The sequence below is a fragment of the Nicotiana tomentosiformis genome, chromosome 3, assembly GCF_000390325.3.
Source record: "Nicotiana tomentosiformis chromosome 3, ASM39032v3, whole genome shotgun sequence".
Classification (NCBI taxonomy): Eukaryota; Viridiplantae; Streptophyta; class Magnoliopsida; order Solanales; family Solanaceae; genus Nicotiana; species Nicotiana tomentosiformis.
Window position 1 is genome coordinate 132,734,606 of NC_090814.1, and position 20,064 is coordinate 132,754,669.

The 20,064-nt window shown below is 36.5% G+C and overlaps 3 protein-coding genes and 1 long non-coding RNA gene across 4 annotated transcripts; 2 read left to right on the top strand and 2 right to left on the bottom strand.

Annotated features, from left to right (window-relative positions):
• The first annotated feature begins 239 nt into the window (after positions 1–239).
• Positions 240–2,130, top strand: LOC104104846 (uncharacterized). The gene is made up of 2 exons (XR_011415006.1): positions 240–1,646; positions 1,767–2,130. It is a non-coding gene; the product is annotated as an uncharacterized lncRNA (long non-coding RNA).
• A 5,121-nt stretch (positions 2,131–7,251) lies between these two features.
• LOC104104847 (protein NUCLEAR FUSION DEFECTIVE 4-like) lies at positions 7,252–11,276 on the top strand. Its single transcript, XM_009613032.4, has 3 exons — positions 7,252–7,709; positions 9,288–10,186; positions 10,526–11,276. The coding sequence occupies exons 1-3, from the start codon at positions 7,386–7,388 to the stop codon at positions 10,989–10,991; spliced, it is 1,689 nt and encodes a 562-aa protein (XP_009611327.1). The 5' UTR covers positions 7,252–7,385; the 3' UTR covers positions 10,992–11,276.
• Positions 11,277–11,720: 444 nt separating this feature from the next.
• LOC104104848 (uncharacterized) lies at positions 11,721–12,648 on the bottom strand. The gene has a single exon (XM_009613033.4). The coding sequence runs from the start codon at positions 12,519–12,521 to the stop codon at positions 11,916–11,918; it is 606 nt and encodes a 201-aa protein (XP_009611328.1). The 5' UTR covers positions 12,522–12,648; the 3' UTR covers positions 11,721–11,915.
• A 707-nt stretch (positions 12,649–13,355) lies between these two features.
• LOC104104849 (large ribosomal subunit protein uL3m-like) lies at positions 13,356–17,929 on the bottom strand. The gene is made up of 6 exons (XM_009613034.4): positions 17,813–17,929; positions 17,298–17,628; positions 16,691–16,900; positions 15,049–15,153; positions 14,438–14,551; positions 13,356–13,891 (listed from the first exon to the last, which is right to left on the bottom strand). The coding sequence occupies exons 2-6, from the start codon at positions 17,577–17,579 to the stop codon at positions 13,718–13,720; spliced, it is 885 nt and encodes a 294-aa protein (XP_009611329.1). The 5' UTR covers positions 17,580–17,628; positions 17,813–17,929; the 3' UTR covers positions 13,356–13,717.
• Positions 17,930–20,064: the final 2,135 nt, after the last annotated feature.

The following is a 20,064-nucleotide window of genomic DNA, read 5'->3' on the forward strand; positions in this document are numbered from 1 at the left end:
CACATTTAGATTCCGGACTCCTCGTTGATTTGGGGACAGCAAACAAAGACCTAGGGTACGTGTCATAGAGATTTTCAATCCTACTGACATATGGCCCCAGATTCGGCGCCCAGCTCTTCTCGTCGGGTCCTAAAAGCCCCACCTCGAACTATAGTAACGTGCACTAGAAGATACGCCTTAACACCACTACTAATAGCGCGTCATCTCCACTGCTGTTCGGTAGCGTGGATACTCACGAGCATTGAGCCCACAGCTTTTAGGTGTTTTACCGTTTGACCCATTGGAAAACCCTAGCCCCCACACCAATATATTCACCCTGCGGCCAGTTGACCTCAGTATCCCCTAGAATCCCAACAAATCACCATATTGCCATCCCTTTCATTCTCCTATATAAACGTCGCCTTTGTTATTCTTAGGTTTGCCGAATTAGAGAGCAAAACGGCACTAGCAAGGTATTTCTTCTAAATTCAGAAAATTAAAATTCCTTTTTTCTTTTTCCTATTAAAATTCCTTTTTTACTTTGTAAATCTACAACAACAATGGAGGCTTCGTCTTCTAGAAGCAAACCTCATGGTTCAAGTTTTCACCACCACTTTCAACGATCCACTTCACCGTCGGGTCGGTTCTGCTCCTACTCCATGTCGTCTTCGACCTCACCTAGTTTCTCAAGTTTTTCAACCAGAGACTCCGATTACCTGACCCGATCCACTTCCCCGACCCGTGTCAATCTTCGTAGATCCGTTTCCCCATCGCCGAATGTACGGTTTTCTGCCTCTACCAGCCGTTCGATTTCAGTTTATCCTCATCAACAGAAGCAGAATAGCAGGCCTTTGCAGTCAAATCAGAAGAAAACATGCATGTGTTCGCCGACAACGCATCCAGGCTCATTCCGTTGCAGTCTTCACAAGAACATGAACCAGAATCGAGGTCATTCCAATTCGTCGTCGTACCGATCGAGTCATCACCTGAACATGCGGAGATCGGCCATGACGAACTCGCTGGTCCGAATTGGAACTGTGGAAGGTGAACTGGTAAAGAGAGCGCTTGCCGCTTTGATTCGCCCGTCGTCTCATCATCTCAGGCGGAGAGATGATTTTCAGCCGCGGCCTAGCCGGCTCTCCGTCATGTCCAAAGCCGAAGATTTCTGAGGGTGTTGTGAATCGTTTTGATGTACAGTTCCGGCGTTAGCGATTTCCAGTTACGGGTTGGATCAGCTCACTGAGTCAGCACGGGATGACTCGGGGAAGGCCTTGTCACTTTTTTGTATTTTCAGGCAAAAACCCGGGCCCTTTAAACCCATCCCCACTATCCCAACCCCAAAATTTTGTATTCTTTTATTTTTAAACTAGAGAATAGACCAGAAGATAGTGCAGCACGTTATATACAGCTCTCGATATATCACAGTTTAATCTATAACATGCTCTTAAATATCACAGTTTAATCTTAAGAAGTAATAGTTTTATTTTAAACATCAAGTTTCAAAATTAACTGAAGCTACATCAAAATTAATCTGAGTTTCTTTTCGTCGTTTGAGCAAATTATGATTGGTTTGGTTGCATTTGTTTCAGTGGGTGGTACTTTCAGTTAGGAATTTATATCCCGTGAAACTGCTTAGATTTGATGGCATTTGGTTTACCTGTTTGGAGGTGATTTTTATTTTTTATTTTTGTTGGTTGGTTGTTAGTTCATTTTTTGGTGCCTTATTTAATGTGCCAATCAACAACGATTGATGCTAACATACTATATTTCATGGCGTTCTTTTACAGGTTGAAATTTTATTTTGGAATCTGGCCTGCGGATCATGACAGTGACTTCTTGGCGAATTGATCAATGACTCAAATCCAAGTACACATACGGACTATAAAATTGAAAATTTTAACATTTGGACAGTAAAAAGTAAAATCTTTACTTTTACTATCAGTTGAGATAATCAATTGAAATTTTTTAACATTTGGACAGTAATAACTAAAAACATTATTAATTTACTTTTACTGTCAGTTGAGATAATCAATCAGCCAATTCAACCCCCCACAACAAGAAAAAAAGGCCACACGAAGGTAATGAAATACAAAAATTTCCCATTTAAGAATTTCAGCTGTTCTCTGGGTTGCCAAAAAGAGAAAGAGAAAACTAACTCAGTGGAGAAAAGGACGGGTATTTCCTTACTCTGACATACATTATAGCCGGTGTGATGTGGTTAAAAGTAAAATTGCTTTAAATTCAATTTATTCCTAAGCGGGGGACCCCTTTTGGTCAATCTTAATTTATCCCTTACAGGGAGATCCCTCTTGGTCAATTTTTCTTGTGCACCCTTGTTTTTATTTTTTTGGTCTATTTGTTACCAATTAATACAACAATATTCTATATACACCGTTAGGATAAGTTTTATATATAGTTATGTACAAGGTTTTAGCCCAGAATTTCAAAGCTCGTAGACGTTTTGTCGAAAGATGCCCTGAAACATCATGTGGGTGAGTTGGGCTCTTCTCTTATTTTGATTACACCGAGGCTGTGTTGTCAAGTTTAATTAAAGAGATAAATGACTATTACAACTGCCATTCCAAATGCTAGCTTTTAACAAGATATTTTTCATGGCAAGTCAGTGACATTGAGATTATAATAAAATAATTAAAATTGGTTTTTGAGCAAGCACGTGGATGATCAGCCGTGTTTGATGGAGATGGTACAAGAATTGCTTGGCTTAGTTTCATACATTGTTCCTGGTTAGTTGAATATTCGCATCTCATAAGTTAGATATTTTGTGAGGAATTATACTATTCGTTAATTAATCAAATTGTCGTCTGCTAAACGGGACAATTTAGAATTACAAAACTCATTACTAGCATCTTCTGCATGGGTGGCAAAAGGAATTTTCTTGCATAACCCAAACGTGAGACTACAGCTTGTGAGGAGATTAGGGATCAACTCAACAGATCTTTTATTTATTTACATTCATTATCAGAATGAATGATTCTTTCATAGTTCAAAATATTAAATAATTGCTCAACTACTCTACCCAAAAAAAAATAAAAAAAATACATACTCGTATTTCATAGCGGTGGGGCAAAATGGACCCATATTCAGATTTGCATTGGGCTGCCTACATTAATTTGTGGATGAGTGGCAAAAGGGTTTAATTTGGGCTTCAGCCCATATACAACAGTAAGAAGGACAAATAATTGGATCAATAATTAACCAGCGGGACCGTGCTACTATCATTGGGTCAAATAGTTAAATCATTTAGTAATTGAGAAGTGAACAATCTTGTGCGAGTTTTGCATAATAAATTTGTGGTAAATTGACGATTAGCAAAGAATATGGGCATGTATTTGTTTAGATGTATTCCGAAATGGGTTCGAGTAGAGCTGAATGATATGTATATGGGCACGGAACCAACCTGAATTATCTTTGAGTAGAAGCATAGTTGATTGGTTAAGTGAGTAATGATTGGTTAAGTAAAAAAGAAAAGAAAATATTGCATGTGAATTCTTTGATAGCAAGCAGAAAAAGAGTGATTGACCAATTGGTCCATTAAATCCTTGTAATATCAAAGTGACTAAACTGATCCTTTGAGTAACAAGAATAACTAATATAGTATCAACATTAATTGGAGAAAGACTGTTCGCTTTATTATTAAAGCAATAAAGCTTTACTTTGACTATCCTAATCTGATGCATTTGTGGTAGACTGGTAGGTAAAGCGTCTAGTTAGATAATGGTCGTTGCACTTGCAATTTTAACCTTGAGAAAGGAGGTGAGAGTAAGCAAAATTCTGAAAAATATGGGCTGAAACATATTGCCCGCGGAAAAGAGCCAAATATATCCCTACACTCTCAGAAAAAAGTTTATATGTACCCATCGTTATATTTGAGTCTAAATATATCCCCATCATTATACTTTTAATTCAAATATACTTTTTTTTTCCGTTAAGATTGTATAAAGTGGACATTCAATTTTACGTGACACTCACATTTGATGAGGTGGATGTCACATGGCTTGCCACCTCAGCGCCCCTACCACATTTTACCTCTCCTTTCTATTTTTTTCTACCACTAAAATTTTCTTCCCCTCCACTAATATTGCCACCATTACCGCTACGATGAAAAATATTGTATTTCAAATTTTAGTCTTTTATATATGGAATAGGGGTGCTGAGGTGGCATATCATGTGACATCTACCTCATCAAATATTAGTGCCACGTAGGATTGAATGTCCATCTTGGACAAACTAAGATGGACAAACTTAACAGAAGACGGGTATATTTGAACCAATAGTATTACGACAGAGATATTTCATTCCAAAGTATTACAAAAAGTATATTTAAACATTTTCTCATAGTATAAGAGTATATTTGACCCCTTGCCATATTGCCAACGTATGTTGTACACTTGTACTTTAAAAAGGATCACTTTGGTTAGTTTGGTAAGGGCCAGATACAACATCTAAAACTAAATGTATTTGAAGCATTTTATGGGAAAGAAAATCACAACCAGGAAATAAGATTTGGAAGTTGGATACAGTAATAAGTAAAAACAATCTAACCAAACGATAAGGTTGGATTTGCCAAGCTTAGCAATTTGGATAATTTGTACCAAGTTGATCATGGAAGATATTGTAAATGAAGTAGTGAAGCACACAGGAAGTTACAAAAATAACATTGGAGTCTATATCACATCATTGCTTGTTGTTTCTATTTTTTTTTTCTTGAGTCAAGTATTTATCGAAAACAGTTTCTCAATCCTGAAGGTAGGAGTAAGGTCCACACTATTCTTTCCAGATCCACTCGTGGAATTGTCGTTGTTGTTGAGTCTATTAGCCTGTTTAGCCAAGTTTCTCCAGAGGCCAAAAGTGTTTTTTCTTTCTTTCTCAAAAGCACTTTTTTCTCTAACTTGAGGTGTTTGGCCAAGCTTTTGGGGGGAAAAGTATTTTTGGTAAGAAGTAGAAGTAGTTTCTAAGAAGCAGAAAAAAATAGTTTCTTCCCAAAAGTAGAAGCAGAAGCAGTTTTGACTTTTTTTCTTACCAAAAAAACCCTTATCAAAATATAGTATATACCAAAATAGTCGTTAAACCTAATACTTAGGATATTAATGTATAAGTATTTCTTATTATTTTTAGGATAGCTTTCTAATATATAGTGACTTTAGGGGTGAATACTTTTATATTTGTTGAATGAATTTTAATATATTTAACTTATATTAAGACAATTAAGTACTTTAAAATTTTATTTTCATATTTTACTTAAATAAAATGAAAATATTTAATTATTGTCTGTAATAATAATTTTTTAAGATTATTTATTTACTTATAATATTAACTATTAAGTAAATCTATTCATGTCTTTATTCGTAATTTGATACTTAAAATCACTTTCTGAAAAGCTTGGCCAAATACAAATTATTGTTCAAAAGTGCTTTTCAGAGTGATTAGCCAAACACAAACTGTTTCTGTTCAAAAGTACTTTTTTCAAAAGCACTTCTCAAAATAAGCTGATTTCTCCAACTTGGCCAAACAGGCTATATATCACATCACAATTGAACTACGGCAAATGTCCAAATATACCCATGTACTTTCGAAAATGGTCTAAGAATATCCCTCGTTATACTATTGGGTTATCTATACCCCTACAGTCATACTTTGAGTTAAAATATACCCCTCGTTTAAATGGAGGGACACGTGTCATCGTCATGTTGGCCAATTCTAAATATCTCCTAATAAATTAAAAAGACTCATTATTTGGTACCCGAAAAGTAATTTTCTAAAGTAATTATTTTTGTAAAAACTGGAAAAAATAAAATTATTTTTACTAAAAACTAGGGGAAAAAACAAAAATATTTTTTTTTCCAGTTTTTACAATAAATTTTTTTTTACTAAAAACTGAAAAAATAGAAAATATTTTTTTCCAGTTTTTAGAAAAATATTGCTTTTAAAAAAACTGAAAAATAATTTCTAAAGCAATTATTTTTTATAAAAACTAAAAAAAATGAAAAATAATTTTCTAAAGCAATATTTTTTGTTAAAACTAAAAAAACAAATATTTTCTTTTTTTCAGTTTTTATTTAAAAAAAATCAGTTTTTTTCAGTTTTTAATTGCTTTAGAAAATTATTTTTTAGTTTTTATTTCGGTTTTTACAAAACATTGTTTTAGAAAATATTTTCCAGTTTTTTTAAAGCAGCTTTTTTTGTAAAAACTGGAAAAAAAATATTTTTATTTTTTTTCAGTTTTTAGTTAAAAAAAATATCAGTTTTTTTTCAGTTTTTGCAACAAAAAAAAAAAATTGCTTTATAAAATTGCTTTTTGGGTACCAAATAATGAGGTTTTTTAATTAATTAGGAGATATTTAGAATTAGCCAACAAGACGATGACACGTGTCCCTCCGTTTAAATGAGGGGTATATTTGAATCCAAAGTATGACTGCATGGGTATAGATAACCCAATAGTATAACGAGGGGTATTCTTAGACCATTTTCGAAAGTACAGAGGTATATTTGGACCTTTTACCGATTGAGCTAATACATGGATTTGAATTTGAGATTGTGGGATAATAGTGGGTTGCTCTTGCTCTAGTGGTGAGCACCATCCACTTCCAATCAAGAGATTGTGAGTTCGAGTCACCCCAAAAACAAGGTGAAAAGTTCTTGAAAGAAGGAAGTCGAGGGTCTATCGAAAATAGTCTCTCTATCCGAGTAACGTTACAAACTATCCTCCCCGAAGATTATGGAGTGTGTTGGGCCACTTCTTGAATGTTTTCCCATTAAAATATTTTAACGCGCGTCTTCAGAAATTAACCAGAATCAAAGGTGGGGGCGTTTGATTAAAGTCTGTCCCATCAAACTTCAGTAAAAGGTACCACTTCTGGACCACCTCGTTGCCTGTTTATATGACTCGTAGCTCCAATAGTTTTTGATGTCCAATTTGTCTACGTTTCCCATTTCCAATTTCCTTTTTTTTTTTTTAAGTTGACTTGTTTTGACCAAAATTTTATAAAAAAAAGTAATTGCTTCAAAGAGTAGCAAAAGCAGTTTAAGCACAAAAAATAATTTTTCTTAGAAAAGACTTTTTTTTAAAATATTTTTGAGTAAAATAAATAGTTTTTAAAGGTTTGATCAAATATTAATTGTTACTTAAAAGTACTTTACAAATTAATTAATCAAACACAAAAATAAAAAATACTTTTTTGAGAAAAAGAAAAAAAAAAGTACATTCTCAAAAACACTTTTGAGAAGAAAAAAAACTAACTCTGAAAATAAGCTTGGCACTTCTCAAAACCACTTTTGCAGACAGCTATTATTTTCAAGCAAATCATTTCAAGTTGGTCTTACAATAATGACAACATCGCCTCTAACAAGTTGAGATCTTTTGAATCTTTGCTTCCAAATTCTTTAGAATGGCTGTCCTAAAAGAAGGGAGCAGACCACCATGGGTAGGACTTGCTGCTGCTGTTTGGGTACAAGTAGCTGCTGGTAACGCTTATACTTTCCCACTCTATTCCTCTGCTTTGAAATCAGTGTTGGGTTTTAGTCAGCAGCAGTTGACTATTATCGGAGTTGCTAATGATATTGGGGAGAACGTTGGCATTCTTCCAGGGATAGCTTGCAACAAGTTCCCACCTTGGGTTATTTTGCTTGTTGGTGTTTGCCTTTCTTTCTTTGGCTATGGCGTTCTTTGGCTTGCAGTTAGCCAGACTCTGCTCTCTTTACCTTATTGGGTTGTGAGTTCTTGATTTCTCTAGCTTTCTCTCAGATATCTATTTTATAGCAAAGTTGTTTATTTAGCTGTGGAATTGTGAACTACTAGTCTAATGTAGAAATTCTGAGTTATTGTATTTGTGAATGCATTATGAAGTTGAATGCTGACACTGGAGATAGTTTGATCAATTTATGGTGTTCTTCCTTGTATCTAGTTTTAAGTTATGGGATTGGCCGCTAAGAGATTCGATTGCATCATTGGATTAGACACAAATTCACTTCCTCGAACATTGGTTTCTATTGTCAAATCCGTCTTTGGATTATCGTATTGTAGCTTTAAACCCCAAAAGCACGTGGCTTTGGTTGTGACGGGTTGTTACCTGAGTAAATGCTTATGACTTGAATTCTTCCAATGCAGAGATTGAACATGCAGGATATGTGAAAGTTCTGAACTTTCTAAAGACTCATTTCTTGCCGGAGATTACTTTTTTCTTGATATTAGCTGATTGTACCTTTACAGTGTGCATTGCATTTATTCATCATACAAGGTCAGCATGGCCTTAGAAGTTGTTTAAAGAAAAAGTAACACCTATTGAATTGTTAATTTTGTTTTCTGGTTTGTCACTTTATTTGCTCTTACCTCTTTCTGATCAAATGCTGCAATGGATATAACAGTTCTTGTCCTAACCTTCTTGGAAAGCTTCCTACTTGTTCCCCCCTGCCTTCCTTCTGCTCTAGTTATCCAGCTAACTCTATCAGTTGAATCTTTCTGTTTCTGGCACAAGAGTGGAATTATGAAGTGAAACATTGGATATTAGCCACTTCTGACCTTTCTTTGAACATTTATATCACATACTTAGCAATATTTTGTGCAAGAATTAGATGCAACGGTGGATAAAGAATAAAGCATATACAGTAATGTATTTGAAAATATATCTGACTGTATTCTTAAGTGCTAACTCTCCTATGCTTTTTACTGTATCTAAAAGACCCTTGCTATCCCCTTATTTTTCTTTTCTTAGCCATATCAATCTGACTAAGTTGTACTTCTCTTTTCTTCTGTAAGCTGTCATTGTTGCACCTACTTAGAGTACTGCACCCTTTTGTCACCTCACCTATTTAGCCTTTCCTTCAAAACCTTTAAATTTCTCAAGCTATGCTTTCAAGTGTTCAGGCTCTATGTACTACAAGCATCTTATGTTGTTTGTATAATGACGTTGACATCGGTGTGATTTTTTTCTTCAAGCTTTATTCTTTATTCTTTAGTGACTTGCTTACCTTCCATAAATGACTTCAGTCATGTCAAGTGTTGCGAGGTTGAATATCAAGAGTTGCTGATTGATGTATTTCTCTCTGCCTGGTACTTCCAATCTGGAAGTTGAGGAAGAAGTATATGAGTTTGTAATCAGTTTATATATCAATTTAATCCTTGTTTGCTCAATGCATCTATGTGTTATGTGAGAGAGAGAGAGAGAGAGATGCTCTTCGTGTTCGAAAGCAATGTCATAGCATCATTTCTATTAAATTCATTTACTTTTTTCCACCAAAAAAGAAAAAAGGGTTATGACTTCCATTGACACATCTCCGCGATTGAATGGCAGCTTTGGCTTGCACTGGTGATTGCTACAAACAGCAGTGCATGGATGGGCACAGCAGTACTTGTCACCAATATGAGGAACTTCCCTCTCAGTAGAGGCACTGTTGCTGGAATACTGAAAGGTTATGTTGGCTTGAGTGGTGCAGTTTTCACAGAGATCTTCGCAATGGTTCTTAACAATTCAGCTTCGGAGTTACTGCTGTTTCTAGCATTGGGGATTCCCATCATCTGTTTGGCCAAGATGTACTTTATCAGGGCTTGCACACCAGCTTCCGGCGAGGATTCCTCAGAGCATGTCCATTTTCTTTTCACACAAGCAGCAAGTCTCTTGCTTGCCGTTTATCTTCTCACTACAACAATTTTGAAGAACACGCTATCTTTAAGTAGTCCCATCTCCTATATACTTGCTGGAGTAATGGTTATTTTCTTGATGTCTCCTCTAGCAATTCCCTTGAAGATGACACTGTTTCCATCTCGTCATAAGAGATCTGGAAACTTAGATGGTTCCTCAGACAATTTGACTGAAGAAGTCAGTTCCAGCCAAACGACATCCTTATTAACTCCAATTTCATCAGAAGCAGACCTTGGGAGCTTTCATGAAGGTGAAGATGTTTCTGAGGTAGACTTGCTGCTGGCCGAGGGCGAGGGTGCAGTGAAGAAGAAAAGGAAACCTAGAAGAGGGGAAGACTTCAAGTTTCGTGAAGCTGTTGTTAAAGCTGACTTCTGGCTTCTGTGGGTAGTATACTTCCTCGGTGTTGGGTCTGGTGTAACTGTTCTAAATAATTTAGCACAGATTGGAGTTGCACTTGGTGTAAATGACACAACGATATTGCTGAGTTTGTTCAGCTTCAGCAATTTCTTGGGCCGTCTTGGGGCAGGTGTTGTTTCTGAACACTTCGTGAGGTAATAATCTGCTTCCTCCACCTATTTTCTTTATTTCTTAAGAAGGAAGGTGGCTAGTGTGCTGAAGTTCTCTCTCTTGCTGACTTGGCTGGGGGCTAGGGAATAAAGTGCTTTCATTTTTTTGACGTTTCTTAAATGATAGTATTACTATCTTTAAATATATCCATCTTCATGGTTGCTAGCTCCTCATTCTCATGGTTGCTAGCTCCTCATTCTCATGATTGATAATGGATTGCTTTAATTAATCGTTCAGTACTAACTTCAAGAGTGACTTGAACTGATGTTACTGTCTAGTTTGATTGTGACCAACAATTAACACTTGGATCATGTCTATTGCAGGTCAAAAACAATTCCAAGGACATTTTGGATGATGGTAACACAAATCATCATGATTGTAACATTCCTTCTGTATGCTTCAGCTCTGAGTGGTACTCTCTATGCTGCGACTGCATTGCTAGGGATTTGCTTCGGCGTTCAGTTTGGTGTGATGATTCCAACTGCCTCCGAGCTTTTTGGCTTGAAACATTTTGGCATAATATTCAACTTCATGCAGCTCGGCAACCCTATCGGAGCGCTCCTGTTTTCTGGTCTACTGGCTGGTTATGTGTATGACACAGAGGCAGGAAAGCAACAAGGACCGCACTGTCTGGGCGCAAGTTGCTTTAGACTCACGTTCCTGGTTTTAGCAGGAGTTTGTGCCTTTGGCGCATTCTTGAGCATGATCTTGACCATCAGAATTAGACCAGTTTACCAGATGTTGTATGCTGCAGGTTCTTTCCGTGTGGCCCAGGATTCTGATCACTGATTGGTATTATCACTTTTTGCATCTATATATATAAGTTATAACTAGAGTTTTACCTGTTTTAAAGAGACATATAGCATTTTCCTACTGTTAAGGAAACGCTATCCTCAACTGAAAATATAAGTGGAAGTGTTCTCTCAATGAATGTGGCTTCCGTCATGTTCCTCTGGATGAAACCAAAAGTTGATGTCTCGGTAAGATGTACTAGTGTTGATTTCGTAATAATTTTTGGGGACAGCTTGAGGCTTCTATATCAGGAAATAAATAGAGCATTGAACTGCCTGCAAATTGCTATTGTTCATTAAGTAAATCTTATTGGCTGATTCCAAATAGTATTAGCTTTTTATCCTTAGTATGAGCTGCTTAACAGTGCTAACAACTTGTAATCAAATAAGGTGGCGAATCCCCTTCCTCCACCCTGCTTGTTCTTCCACTCTCTTGAACGCTAGGTGAATTTTTTTTCCGTCCACCTAAGCTTTGGTAGGCAGCTGGTCGGACACCACTGTTATCATAAGAGTAATGAGGGAGAGGAGACAGAGCAGCCCAATAGGTAGGGAGGAAGGGGGCATTTGCCATTTTATTGCGAGAGTGAACTTGCTGAAAATTTTGCATTCTTAACTAAATGCTAAAAAGGAAAAACTATGACTCAAGATTTAATTACCATATGACCTTTTCTGAAATCAATTACTATTTGAATAGAATTTGTATGCCACCATAATAGCCATAATGGAGTATGAAGAAAGTTGTGGGGTAAAATTAGTTAAAACACTGCATTCTGCTGCTTACAGGCAATTAGTTCAGAAAAATATAATGCAACAATTCCAGAGAACACTTGAAGGTATCTAAAGGAAGGAAAAACATGCGGATAGTTTAACTAGCAAATCTCTCATCATTTCAATTCAAGTAGATATAAAGAGTTCCAAGAACCTAAGTAGGTTTCAAGTCTTGAAACATTGCATCCCACTTAATCTCTTCACTGGAAATGACATCAATATCTTCATCATAGCGAAAACCCTCAACTGGAGAGCTTGAAGAACTGCTAATCCAAGCATCAGAAGAATCTATCATGAGATTGGGACTCCCATTTGTAAGCATCATTAACCTTCCTTGATTAGGAGTAGCATTAGTACTCTGCATTACTGGTCTTTCTTGTTTAGCTGCAGTTAATCTGTTATTCCTCTTCAGCATAGATGCTTTCCATCTTGAACTGTAATTTCTCAGGGGCAGCAGGGAACTTGAATCTGGTCGATGAGTCCACGTACTCAAGCACTTAGCAAGTTGTTGCTTTGCTTGCTTGATTGCTAAAATAAACCATAAGATATGGATTCTTGAGCTTCTGCTCTTTTCCTTCCTAGCTAGCTTGAGGATTTCTAGCCTATGTTTGGCTATTGAAATGCCCATACTTTGGAGAAATTCGTGGTTGAAATATTCTATATCATCTTGATCAAGTTCATTGTGAGCAAAAACAAGAGCATAGTCATAAACAAGAGAAGGGTCAAGGCTAGTTTTAGAGAGCCATGAAAACCAGTCCATGGTCTTTCAGTATATGTGTATGATTGTTGAAGATGGAGCGTTTTAAAGGAAAACCAAGATGTTGGAGTTTGCCAAATTTTAAGGACTTGACGTTTTCATAAGAGTTGGTTTGATTGGAATTGGATGGTAGATGAAGTTGAGAGTGACAAAAGAAACAAAGGACCCGTGAACTAATTAAGACTGTTCTTTTTAAGAATAGACCACAAGTCCATAAGTTTGATCAGACTTTTCATACCTGCACAAGTGAGGATTTCTCTTGTGGGGTTCATATCTGCCATCAGTCACGGCTTAGAAGATGGTTTCTTATGGACTTCGCAAACTGTCATTTTCCCATTAATAATGAATTAAGAAAGGAAATAGAGATGGGCTGGTGATTGGAAGTCTATTTTTAACCAATGGAGGAAATTACTATTAGTTTAACAACATTTTATGTGATAGGTGTCTTGATCTTTATAGTTCCTAATTGGTTGAAGAAGCTTTCCTATGGACCCCTCGACGCTTATAAATTTTCTCAATATCACTTCGATGTACGATTCATTGGTTTGAAAATAACTCTGTACACTTCAAATTACAGTGTTGAAAAAATTCAATGGGTTATTTGTGGCAGGTACCAATCAGTCGCCATGAGCAACATTTACTTGTGCTTCCATAATTGTTCAATTAAACCTTTCTGGCAAGCTTGTTTGAAGAATTTGGATTTCTGCTATTGTTGTATTCAACATAGGACACAAGATTAGGCTAAAGCTACATTACCGTTGGGACAACCAAGTCATGTGAAAAACACTTTATTTGAGACCAAAAAAGCTAGAGCTTTGAATCGGAAAACAAGTAAAATGTCAAACTATTGTCGTTTATAACTCTCCATTCACATTTCTTTTATTAGCTCTAGTCATCCAGCAACAACATAATCAGATTGTGCCTGTACAACTTCCCTGGATGAAGTGTTGAATCATGCCATGACAACATTTCGCCCTATTCAACAAGTAGCAGCTAAATTTTGTAGTACAACTCAAAAAATTACTACTTGAGTTGAATGCCATCAGCCAGAGAAACTGTGAAAATACTACTACAAATAAGTTCCTTCTCAATAAAGCCCTGCCCATGCAAAACCACTTCACTGCTTCTTGTTAAAGAAAATAAAAAGGTAAAAGAACGGACAATGAAAATGCCTTAGTCCGCAGCTAGGTTGCCTACAACTAATCAGCAGCCATAAACGGGTCTGTACCACCAAGATCCGCCACTAGTGGTTCCAAATCAGCTTGGTCGTCATCTTCTGGGGAAAAGTATGTGGGAAATGGAAGCGTTGAAATATCTGGCTTCTTGTACACAGAATCTTTGATGAACACAAAGTTACCTTCAGCTCCTGGAACCTGAAAAGGGAGTTACAGTATAATGTATGTCTTCAGTATGAGCACAAAGTTACCTTCACTGGCTCTGAGTTATCTACCCGTATAACTGAGCAAGACTGGCATCATACTGAAGAATTTCGCACTCTTTACAAGATCAAAGCAGTTTTATCACAGCTCCATGTAAGAGATCGAAATGACACCTTTCTCCAGACTTAAACTCGTAGCTACCTCCAAGAAGGAATAGTGACCCCCCACCCCCCCAGTTCCCCTATATTTGCAGACTGCTCAGTTTTTCATTGGTGACTGATATTCATTAGAAAGCATACATGGGGATTAATAATGTTGATTGCTGATGTTACACTACCAACTAGCTCTCTCTCTCTCCATCTCTTCTTTTTTTTGATAAGTTACCAACTCTTTTAGTCAAGATGAGTTTGAACACATAGAATTTCATCTGAACGATTGCACAAGAAAGAGAATTATAATCAAATTATGAGTACAGTGTGATAACTCTCATACCTACTTGTTTCAAGTTTAACAAGAAACGAAAAGGTTTCAAAATCTTGCCTGGCCTTTGACCCACATCAAGTTTCTGGCAGGATCAATCTTGTAGACCCAAACATTTTTAACAGTTCGTTGCACTCCACCCATGCGCCCAGGCATCTTTTTCCCTTTAAATACCTTTAAAGGAAAAAATACAAATTAAGCAGAAGCTTGTAACATTAACTAGATTCCACGACAGCACTATCCAAAAGCAACTGTTCGTTTACTTCAAATCAAATGTTTAGCAAAATGAGCTAATTAAGGATATCAAATGCAACTTCAGTAGAGTTATCTGGCCCAGATGAGAGGTTAAAGTTCCCAACTAATTTAGAATATCACAGGTTTTTAAAAATTATTTAGACTACATGAAGGTCAAACTCAACGACATGACGGAGGATTGCATGAGCATACTTCTCGAAGTGACCCATAGTTTATTAGAAATGACGTAGCAGAAAACTCAGAGACAAGAAATAATTGAGTGTGCAAAAGAATGGTTACTCTTTTATAAGCCCAATCCTGCCCCAAATTTTTTTAGGGGGGTGGGGTTTTCAAAATTCTGTACATCGTAATTTGGTAAAAATAAAACTCATGCACTGTAATTTAGTATATAAAATTGAAGAAAAGGTAGTACCTACCTTTCCTGGAGCATCTCTTTGACCTGTCGAACCAATACTTCTGTGGGATAATGAAGCACCATGTGATGCAGGCATACCTTTAAACCCCCATCTTTTCATCCCACCCTACACACATGAAATTCCGCATCTTTAGTACAGTTCATAAACGAGATATACCCTCCAAGAGTGAGACAACACTAACAGTTAATTTGCATAAGAGGTGGAAGACAAAGTAGTAACAAAAAAATCTTTCTACCATTAGCTAATGGTTAGAGAGCTCATATCCAATATACAAGACCGTAGTAAGTGTTACTACTTCTGTTAAAAAAACTGCCATGAACATTAAGAAATGCTCAATAATCAACAAAATTTGAAAAATTCAAGTTGCGCCTTTAAGTTGGTCTATGAAACACTCAATGAAGTTCAACGACTTGGTTTCAAACCGCCACTTTGAGGTCTAACAATATTGTAAGTCTATAACTCACACTAACTGCATAAAAGAAAAAATTATGACTCAAGGTTTAATTACCATGTGGCCTTTTCAGAAATCACTTATTTGAATAGAATTTGTATGCCACCATAATAGCCATAATGGAGTAGGAAGAAAATAGCACCAAGTTTTTGATAGGTTGAAGCTAGACCTAATATTGATCAAAGCCGGTCTATCAGTTAAGGACAGAATGAGTATTTTCATAAGTATTTCACACATGTAATTTTTCCTTGTATTGATCTAAGTTCAAAATAATTTACGAAAGGTAGCTAAGTAAACAAGTCGTCTAAGAACTCTTTGGTCAACCAAAAAATTGCCTTTCCTTTTCAGCATTTCTTTGGGCGAACTTTTCATAAATAATCCCTATCCGAACTTTGTGGAATTCTTGATTGAACTACTTTGCTAGAGAATGATAAGAGAACCTTCCAAGGAGTGCATAGTTGAGAGACAATTCATTCTTGGTTAGGGCAACTTGTATATATTGATACTGAACATGGAAGTAGCACCTCCTTATTGCCTTTTTATTGATGAAGTTCTAGGCACTTAGTAGTGAAAAAAACTTCACTTTTTTTTTTGATAATTATGTCTTACTATCTTGTGGAGTCCTAAAACCATTAGCAGTTCTAGCTACTTCTCTCAATAGATATCTGGACCAAAGCAGATGGCGTGATCGAGAACCAATAACATGAAAAACCGTAACACTCATACCAACACAAAATGGATGAAGGGTCTTCCAACATGCCACGTACGAGAAGCCCTTTAGTCAGTACAGTAGATAGCTAAAAAGCCAAGAAAACTATAGAAGTGTAGAAAACATTTTTGCTTATATAAAACGTTAACTAAATTTTCATTTTTTTCTTTGGTAAGGTAAGTACCCCCACTTCCAACCAAGAGGTTGTGAGTTCGAGTCACCCCAAGAGCAAGGTGGGTAGTTCTTGGAGGGAGGGAGCCGAGGGTCTATCGGAAACAGCCTCTCTACCCCAGGGTAGGGGTAAGGTCTGCGTACACACTACGCTCCCCAGACCCCACTAGTGGGATTATATTGGGTTGTTGTTGTCTTTGGTAAGGTAAGTGCAATTTTCATTTAATATAGCGAAGTGAGAAGTCCATACCAGGTAAAAAGCAAACAATAAGATATATCAAACAATAAACACAATCAAGGTTACCCCACACCTGAAAACCTTTCCCTCTTGTAATTCCAGTAACATCCACATACTGGCCAGGAACGAAATGGCGGACACTGATGCTTGTTCCACCAGGAAGAAGAGCGTCTTCGGTAACTGGAAATTCCTTCAACTTTCTCTTCATGGGCACATCTTGTGCTCTAAAATGACCTACTTCAGGTTTTGTCAAATGCTTCTCCTTTTTGTGAGCACACCCAATCTAACTAACACCATAACAAAGATCAACTAAATAACAATCTATAGCATAAAGAGTAATTCATGCAGTCCTTAAAGTCATTTATTCAACCAAAATATCTTTTATTTACTGATTTTGGTCGATTTTGTAAAGTACTTACTCAACCAATATCAAGTTTAAAAGCCACCAGAATATCAATTTCAGGCATGAAAACACATTCACAAAGTTGTCACAACGATTACAATGACACATTAATTACAACAATACGAAAACTCTTTCAGTGATGAGTTTGATTTATGGGGGCAGATAAATTGGTAACAGTCAGCATATCATACACTAACAAAATATTTCTTATTCTGGTTTTCTTTTTCTTTGTTTGGACAAACATTCAGGCTTTAAGAAGTTAGCATAATTAATTCACCTGTAGGGCGGAGAAGCCTTCTTTCTCCGGTGTTTTGACCTGGGAAACAATATTGTCATCTAACCAAAGGATGGTGATGGGGAGGCGTTCCCCCCATTTGTCCCAGAGTGCTGTCATTCCACATTTTACGGCTATTGCTCCTGTCCGTTTCGAGTTTGGAGTCATGATCCCAGGTTTTCCTTCTATAATCCGATTCCTTATTTCCTCCACTTGGCTACTGAAAGTTCTGAACTGGGTTTCTGAGAAGAGGATACGGACATGAGAAATGAGGCTTCTCGCCATTGAATTGAGGAGCTTTCTTTCTCCTTTTTCTCCCTCTACCTCCTTCTGTCTGTATGGGAAATAGGAATGGAGAAGATACAAAACAATGTTATAGTACTAGCAATTTCACAGCATTTTTCTTTAAGACATGAAGAGACAAAAGTCTAGTAATGCAATTTGAATCCAACAGTTCCACGGCAACATAACCGAAGATGCAGCAGCAACAACAAAAAGAGCTATCAACCTAAGCTTACCTCGGCAAGACTGGTCGGCGACGACAACAGCTGAAGAGAACAGTGAAGAATGAAGTCTAAAGGGCCTTTGGAGTTAGGGCTGCGGGCCAAACGCAGCAATACCCACTTTTAAAGCCTTGTTTAAAATATATCCACAATTTATAATTTATTTAAAAACTAGCCAATGCACCCCATCTTTACGACTAAATATCCTAAATTTAAAAATTCAACACTTATGGTTGGCTTAAATATTTTACTCGTGAACTCATTTCCCTTCAATTGGAGGAAAATACTTTCTCTCTCAAGAGAAGAGAAAATATTTTTCAAAAAACTTTTTCAATCTTTCCCACCTTATTCCTCATCCCCACCAACCCACTCACCTACCCACCCCACCCCACCCTAAATAAAAATAGTATTAATAGTACTTTATTTTCATATTATAAATAGTTTTTTTTCATTTCAACAAATGAGTGTTTTCTTTTCATGATATAAAAAGTATTTTTTTATTTTAACAAGAAAGGTATTTTTTTTTATTTCAACAAAATAAATATTTTCTTTTCATGATGTACAAAAAGTATTTTCTTTCATCTCAACAAAAAAAGTATTTTTCTTTTTATGATGTAGAAAAAAAAAATTATTTCAACAAAATGAGTATTTTCTTTTCATGATGTAGAAAAAGTATTTTCTTTTATTTTAATAAAACGATTACTTTATTTTCATATTGTATAAAGAGTACTTTATTTTCAATCAAAAAAGGACTATTTTCTTTATAGTTATGGAGCATAAATTTTAATGTTATTTTGCGTAAAAAAGTAAAGCAGCACATTAGTTCCTTTGGTGTAACGACCCGACTAGTCATTTTACCCCGTTCTCCCATTTACTACTCAATTTGTGCTTTACAGTTGTTATGTGACTTGCTGGAGTAATTGATTCGGGTCCGGTGAGATTTTGAAATGAATTGAGACACTTAGTCTCCAAAATGAAAACTTAAGTTGAAAAGGTTGATCGGATATTGGCTTATGTGTAAATGACCTCAGAATATAGTTTTGATAATTTCAATAGCTCCGTATGATGATTTGGGACTTAGAAGCATGTCCGGGAAATTATTTGGAAGTCCGTAGTTCAATTAGGCTTGAAGTGGCTAAACTAGAAATTTGAGTTTGGAAGTTTGACCGGGGAGTTGACTTTTTGATATCGGGGTCGGAATTCGATTCTGGAAATTTGAATAGGTCCGTTATGTCATTTATGACTTGTGTGCAAAATTTGAGGTCAATCGGACTTGATTTTATTGGTTTCGGCATCGAACGTATAAGGTAGAATTTTTTAGTTTCATTAGGCTTGAATTGAGGTATGATTTGTGATTTTAGCATTGTTTGATGTGATTTGAGGCTTCGACTAAGTTCATATGATATTTTAGGACTTGTTGGTTTATTTGGTTGAGGTACCGGGGGCCTCAGGTGAGCTTCGGAGGGTTAACGAATCATTTTTTGGGCTTGGAATGCTGCTGGAATTTTTTTGTTGCCTGCACCTGGTTTCCTTCTTCGCGTTCGCGAGAGGGGTCTCACGTTCGCGAAGAGGAACTAGAGGCAGGCTAGGTTGTTCATCGCGTTCGTGACATGTGGCTCGCGTTCGCGTAAGGTAATGAGGTGAGGCTATGTGTTTTGCGAACGGGAAAATGGTTGGTGAGGATTTTTGCCTTCGCGTTCGCGAAGTTTTGCCTGGTAAAGCATCGCGTTCGCGACTTGTGTCTCGCTTTCGCGAAGGGCAATTTTTGGACAGCTCAATTTTGTGCTTCACGGACGCGATGGACCTGTCGCGTTCGCGAAGAAGAAAAGTTTGGACAGAATGTTTAAGTTCTGAAAATGGGACGAACCATTTTTACCGATTTGGAGCTCGGGAGAGGCGATTTTCGGGAGATTTTCAAGAAAAATATCGAGGTAAATGTTCTTAACTCAATTTTAATTAAAGTACCCGAATCTATGGTAGTTTTTAACACTTAATTGGTGGATTAAGTTGAAAAAATTGTGAAAATCCCTAAGTTTAGATTGAAGATTTGAGGGTCGAGTTGATATCGGAATTTAGTAATTTTGATATGGTTGGACTCATGGTTGAATGGCATTCATATTTTATAATTTTGTCGGGTTCCGGGACGTGGCCCCACAGGCGGTTTTTGAGTTAAATTTCGGATTTTATTGAAAAATTAGTATTTTCATATGGAATTAATTTCAATAATTTGTATTGATTGAATCGAATTAGTTATGACTAGATACGAG